This window comes from Micropterus dolomieu, linkage group LG01, assembly GCF_021292245.1.
Source record: "Micropterus dolomieu isolate WLL.071019.BEF.003 ecotype Adirondacks linkage group LG01, ASM2129224v1, whole genome shotgun sequence".
In the NCBI taxonomy this organism is placed as follows: Eukaryota; Metazoa; Chordata; class Actinopteri; order Centrarchiformes; family Centrarchidae; genus Micropterus; species Micropterus dolomieu.
The window spans coordinates 53,081,054-53,087,839 of NC_060150.1; the positions used below are offsets into that span (position 1 = coordinate 53,081,054).

A 6,786-nucleotide genomic window follows, 5' to 3' on the forward strand; every position below is an offset into this window, starting at 1 on the left:
GCTGAAAGCATTCTTTAGAAATGTTGGCCCATATTGATAGGATAGCATCTTGCAGTTGATGGAGATTTGTGGGATGCACATCCAGGGCACGAAGGTCCCGTTCCACCACATCCAAAAGATGCTCTATTGGGTTGAGATCTGGTGACTGTGGGGGCCATTTTAGTTCAGTGAACTCATTGTCACGTTCAAGAAACCAATTTGAAATGATTGGAGCTTTTTGACATGGTGCATTATCCTGCTGGAAGTAGCCATCAGAGGATGGGTACATGGTGGCCATAAAGGGATGGACATGGTCAGAAACAATGCTCAGGTAGGCCGTGGCATTTAAACGATGCCAAATTGGCACTAAGGGGCCTAAAGTGTGCCAAGAAAACATCCCCCACACCATTACACCACCACCACCAGACTGCACAGTGGTAACAAGGCATGATGGATCCATGTTCTCATTCTGTTTACGCCAAATTCTGACTCTACCATCTGAATGTCTCAACAGAAATCGAGACTCATCAGACCAGGCAACATTTTTCCAGTCTTCAACTGTCCAATTTTGGAGAGCTCTTGCAAATTGTAGCCTCTTTTTCCTATTTGTAGTGGAGATGAGTGGTACCCGGTGGGGTCTTCTGCTGTTGTAGCCCATCCGCCACAAACACTTTTAGGCAGAAAAAATAAGAAAGTGCCACGGGATCCCAATGTAGTAGATCAGACCCACTATGATCTGAACACCCCCTTATCAGCAAGTCTGCCTTAGTCACCTGGGGATTTGAACCTTGGAACTTCAGATCTCCAGAAATGGTGAGTTACTGACTGAGTTACTGGTGAGTTGTTGTTTCCGCACACCTTCTCAAGTTGAGGTAGTGACATCACATGTCGGTTTAAACTTAAAATGTTTACAACAGTCAAGATGTTGGTGAGAAAATTCAGATAAAAATCACACGTCATCCTGCTGGTTTTGGGTGTGTTGTCTAGTATTTTGGTGGCATTTGATCCAAAACTGAGCAAAAAAGAAAAGTGACTGACTTCTGAATTGACCATAGGTTGCAGTGAGGCAAATGTTCACATATCAGTGGATATGCTGAAAATTGTTTAGCTCTCTAGGACGTACGGATGATCTTAGATTTTATTTGAAATTAGGAATGAGAAATGTCTAGAAATTTACAGTTCTTGTAATAATCCACTCCCACTTTGAGCAATCATTACAAAATGTTATGCATGAACTGAGCAGTGACCCGAGATTGTACAAACCATATTTTGTACGAATCTGTACAGCGAATTACGAGGTTTAAACTTTTCGGAAGTGTAGTGCCACCTGAGCCTCTTTGAACCCAACCAAGCCTGCATAAAGAGAATATCCCACTGTGCTTCTTCTCTTCTTCTCTTCACCACAGAATCAGGCAAAGTTGGTATGCACTACTGATTCCCTCCACCGCCATCTATGCCAATCTTGTCCAAATCAAGGATTTCTCCAGAACTGTCTTCCAGAGCAGCCTCAACAGCTTGCTCTGAAACTGAAATTATGTGTTTTACCACTCAACTTTCGTGTTGCTGTTTTGCTGCTCTTTGTAATGTGCTTTCTTTTGTTGGGCTAAACATGAAAGCTGTCCTCAGGAAACTAATGGCTTCATATTTAACTGCGGTGAATATCTCACCTTCGTGACTGCCTGAACGTACACTTCCCCTGTCCCTGCAACTGCAACTTCCACTATCTTCAAATCTATCCTACCAAACCAAAGGAGAAAATAGTACATGTGTTACTTTGTGGGTATAATAACGCTGTTGACACAATGTACAGAAACCCTGCAGTGCCCACTAGAGCCTGAAAACCACACAAACATCCGTAGGGGAGAGTGGGGTATGTTGGCACTCTATCATTTACTGGGCACCGTACATCACAATGGTACAAATCCATCCATCCATCCATCATCAACCACTTATCCTGCATACAGGGTCGCGGGGGGCTGGAGCCAATCACAGCTGACATCGGGCGAAACTCGGGTACACCCTGGACAGGTCGCCAGTCCATCACAGGGCCACACATAGACAAACAACCACTCACGCTCATACCTAAGGACAATTTAGAGCACAATGGTACAAATGTCATACCAAATGAAAGAAGGAAGTCTTGGGCACATATTTTGTGTTCATATCTGATCTCATTACTGAGTTGTAGACTGTTGAATAGAGAGAGTGCACTTGTGACAATTTGCCCCATTGGCAGGTAAGTTGTCACACTGTATTATCAAACAGTAAAAACACAACTACTTAATTGTGAATATTGATTTTGATTTAAAATTCAAACCAAAAATAAAAACAATCATTACTAGAGAATCTGTAAAATCTGTCTTTTCAATCAAAACAAAAATGCTGGCAGAGCACACAGTAAGTGGCACGACCACTCTACTTTGAACTGCAAATAGATCAATGGTAATTGAAAGGAATGCTGCAGATGCAGTGTGAACTTAGTCTTCCCAAGCCTACCATAGCTACATCCACAACAACCTCAGTGACACCCAGAGAGCTCATTTCCACATAGTCCAGTGACGCTTATTTTGGGGGATGATAAAGAAAACACTTACTGAGATGTGTCCCCACTCTGAGACGATAACCAACCCCTTCATCCCCCCATTTGACCCCTTCATCCAATCCTTCTCAATACCTCTTGCTATCGGAAAAATCTCCCTTCTACTGCACAATTGACGTGGTCTTGTTATACCCTTCATGAAAACGTATTCATTAAAAGTGAAATTACTGGTTTTTCCACACAACTTTCATGTTGCTGTTTTGCTGCTCTTGGAAATTTTCTTTCCTTTGTTTGTTTTGCTAAACATGACAGCTGCCTTCATGAAACTAATGGCCTGTTACTTAGCACACACTCTGTATTCACTGTTGCCCCACTACCAGCACTGACACCCAATCCACTGAAATTTATATGACGTAAGAAGAAATTCAAATCTGGTTTTAGTATCACTGTCTTTTCAACAGGACGAAAGCGTGATCTGTAAATCTGAAAAGATGTTTTCAGGTAGATGGAATGCTTTTCTCCTTAAGCTATGCGTGAGATTTGCACATTGTGTACTCCCAGAGCCCTGTTTGTATGCACAGAGGTGAGTGGCCTTTATCTGAGCAGAACAAAAGTTCACTCTGATTTGCCGCTGGAGGTGTGGCAGAGAGTGTATATATATCATACCATGTCATGTTAGTTTTCAGAGATGATAACTAGAGTTAAGATGAGAGTACTTGAGGTGTTTCTCTTGGCAGTGCTGGGCTGCAGTCTGGCTGAAGGGAGACTTGTGTCCAAATGTGAACTGAAGGACCAACTGATGACGGCATTTGGTGCACTGCTGGTGAAGGTTGAAAAAGGGCAGAGTGTGGAGAACTTAGTGGCCAAGAGTAAGTCTCATTTTGAACTTTTGAATTAGAATCATTGAAGCCTACCATTAATGGTGTTCAAAGTAATTAAATATTTAATTGTTAATTTGAAGTAAAGTATTAATAAAACCTATATAACTGTATAATGTGATTTGTGATCAAGAAATTAAAAGTTGTTTTAAAAAAAGTTTGAGAGCTCCTGGGAAACCTAAACTGAACCATTTAGACCTTCAATTTGACTTCCCCTTGGTGCCTTAGGTGCTCATTTGTTATTAGCCTTTCTTTTATTTCTTGCATAAGTTCATGTCAAAATAAGTTTTAGAGGCACAAATAATAATACCTTTGCCTATTTTATTTTTTTCAAGTAGTTTTGTATGTGTAGATGTATATATGAATACATTTATATATGGAGGTGGATGTATATTTGTATATCTATGACTAAGTTACCTTTACTTGGTTTTTACATTTCCTTTGGTCTAAATGGTAAAAATTGGAATGTGATGTTTTTTTATTTATAATTTTGTAAACCTCAAGACATGACGCTATGCCAGAAACATTTTATACAACCATATGACCTATGAGGAAGCCAGACATTATTTGAATAAATAATGAAGTTGAAGTGGATTATTATTTTTCTTTTCTTTTTTTTGTCTTTGAGAGAGCCTCAGTTTGAAAAATATTGTATGTCTAAGAAATTATGGAATGAAAATACTATTTGTTATATTGTTTTCTTACTTATTTGGCGCTTTAGTCAGTATTTACATATACATATACATGTACGCGGTATTGATTGAAAAAATCTACAGTGGCCTGTTTCACGATAATAATGAAACATATCAACTGACGACATGGTTTAATGGATAGCACGGTCTGTCAGTTGGTCCACTGCTTTGATCCAGATGGAAATGTCTGAACAACTATTGAATGGATTACCGAGATATTTCATCCCCAAAGGATGAATCCCAATACTGTCAACAATCCATGACTTTCACCTTATCATAATGATTATTATACTATGTGTTATTATAGAATAATAACAACTGATCCTTTGTTTTTTATTTAGCACCTCCAGCAGGTCAAACATTTAATTTGTCCACTACCCTTCGACTAATATGGCCTCATAACAATGGAGCACAATGGCACAAAGAAAACACATATATTGGGCTTTGGATACAAACAATAATCGTTTTGTATTACAGCAACAGAAATTCAAGTAAAACACAGAATAGCAGCGAATTATCCTTTAAAAGGCTAGGTTTGCTAAAGATTAAAACTCACATCGTGCCTAAAATGCATTGGCTTAAATTTTGATATTTCTTGTATACAAGTTGAAATTTTGAGCTTATGGTGGAGCTGGAGGAAAAATTAGGGGCTCATAAAATCATTAGGATTCATCCTTTGGGGACCATGATTATGTTATATATGAAATTTGGAGATGTAAGTTTATTTCTCTCTTCTCTCCCCTGCCTTCAGTCGTCTGTCACGTGGAGCTGACATCACAGTTTAACACCAGTGCGGTGAAACAGCTGACTCCCAGGATGGAAAACCATCATAGTAGGGAGAAAAGGGAAGCAGGCCGTAAGGGCTCGTTTGGCAAGGACGAGCGTGAACACCACTCCGGAGAGCGTGAACACCACTCCGGAGAGCGTGAACACCACTCCGGAGAGCGTGAACACCACTCCGGAGAAAGGCCGCGCCCATCAAAACCCAGGCACACATCAACCACCCGTCCCACACCATCCACCAATCAACAATCAACAACCTTAACCAATAACACAGAACCCATTCTTCCCACACTATCCACAAACCCGAACCAGTCTGGTGAGCCCTCAACCACAATCCAGGCCAGGAACCGACGGGACGTCAAGCCGCCTAAATCAAACACCCGCCCCACACTGCATCCTCATCCCACACCACACACCCCTCCCAAAAACTCCACACGACCCACTCGCCCTTCACACCTGGGTGGGCATAAGGACCCCTTAATCACAATCCGACCCCACGCCAGGGAGCGACGGCACGACAGGCAGCGTCCATCAAAAACTCACCCCACACTGCCCACTCATCCCAAACCCTCCACCCGCCCCACACCATCCACATACCTTCCACACCTGGACGAGGAGGTCTGGACCCTCTATGGTCTTTTCCAGCTCAGCAGTCACCTGGTCTGCAACGGCACAGCTCTTTCACCCAACATCTGTGGGATGGACTGCAACAGTGAGTTTCAATCTTTATACTTTCAAAGTTTAAAGTTTGTGTACATTTGCTCAAATTTGATGTTGTTTTCTTTCCAGACTTGATTGATGACAACATCAGTGATGACATCAGCTGCTTGGTTACATTCTTCAACAAGCTTGTGTAAGTTGATTTTTAAATTTCTACACAGTGGAATCAAAGATGGATCAAATGTCAGAAAGCCTGCACAGCAACTTCTTATGTTAATTCATGTTGACTTTATTGTACAATGTTTTGTACAAAATTGTTAAAATTGTTAAATATGACTCACTGGGAACCCTTTTGCATTGTTTTGAGAGGGAGTTCAGTGGTCTGTCGCTGAGGCTAGTGGTCCAGACCAGTTAGTGAATGGTCCATGAAGTGGTCCATTGTCCTGATTCTGATTCTGATGAACCATTCGTCTGCTGAAATTGATGTCTGTGACTTCATTGGTTGTTGCCGGAAGTCAGTCAGGCTTAAAAGAATAAGGATATCATTAGATTGCGCTATGTGATTTAATAGGACCTAAACCCTAATGATTTAATTGTGTTTTTTTGAATATTTCCACAGTACGAAAGGTTTCAGGGCGCCCACCCAGAAGGAGTTAAGCAGAATGTAAGTTATTATCTTTATCTGATTGTAGTCTTATATTGTAAGTACTGCTTTCTGTTATCTGCCTTTTAAATGCAATAAATAATGAATTAATTACCAATATAGTCATGAAATAAATATAGTCAGTTCAATTAACAAGAAACAACATTGTGTATAATGTTAATCTCTTCTGTTTATTTGCAGGATCAGGCTAATCTTTCAGGAAGAGTGCAGTATTCGGGATGCCTCTGAGTACTTCGCTGAATGCGCTTAACCCTGAATACATTCCGTGCCTAAACTACCACTGGAAAGATTAACCACCGCTCAAATGAGTGGCCACTGATTTATGACAATAATAAAGTGAAGCATGTAGCACTTGTTGCATTATGTGTCTATAATCCAGAAAAGTGTCACAATGTAGACTGATGAAGGAATTTCCACAAAATGCACTCAATAAAGTCAAGTCAATAAAGATAAATAGAAGACTTTAAATGGTCCTATAAATATTGTGTTTAATTATTGCTTTCGCCGCACATTTAACAAAATTATTAGGCTGTATGATTGTGTCAGCAGCAAGGGTCCTGTATTTAACTTGTAAATACAGGACCCAGACTG

The 6,786-nt window shown here is 40.6% G+C and overlaps 1 protein-coding gene across 1 annotated transcript; it reads left to right on the forward strand.

Moving 5' to 3' along the window:
• Positions 1-3,224: 3,224 nt before the first annotated feature.
• On the forward strand, positions 3,225-6,546 carry LOC123986658. Its single transcript, XM_046075067.1, has 5 exons — positions 3,225-3,387; positions 4,840-5,583; positions 5,661-5,724; positions 6,151-6,195; positions 6,376-6,546. The coding sequence occupies exons 1-5, from the start codon at positions 3,225-3,227 to the stop codon at positions 6,443-6,445; spliced, it is 1,086 nt and encodes a 361-aa protein (XP_045931023.1). The 3' UTR covers positions 6,446-6,546.
• Positions 6,547-6,786: the final 240 nt, after the last annotated feature.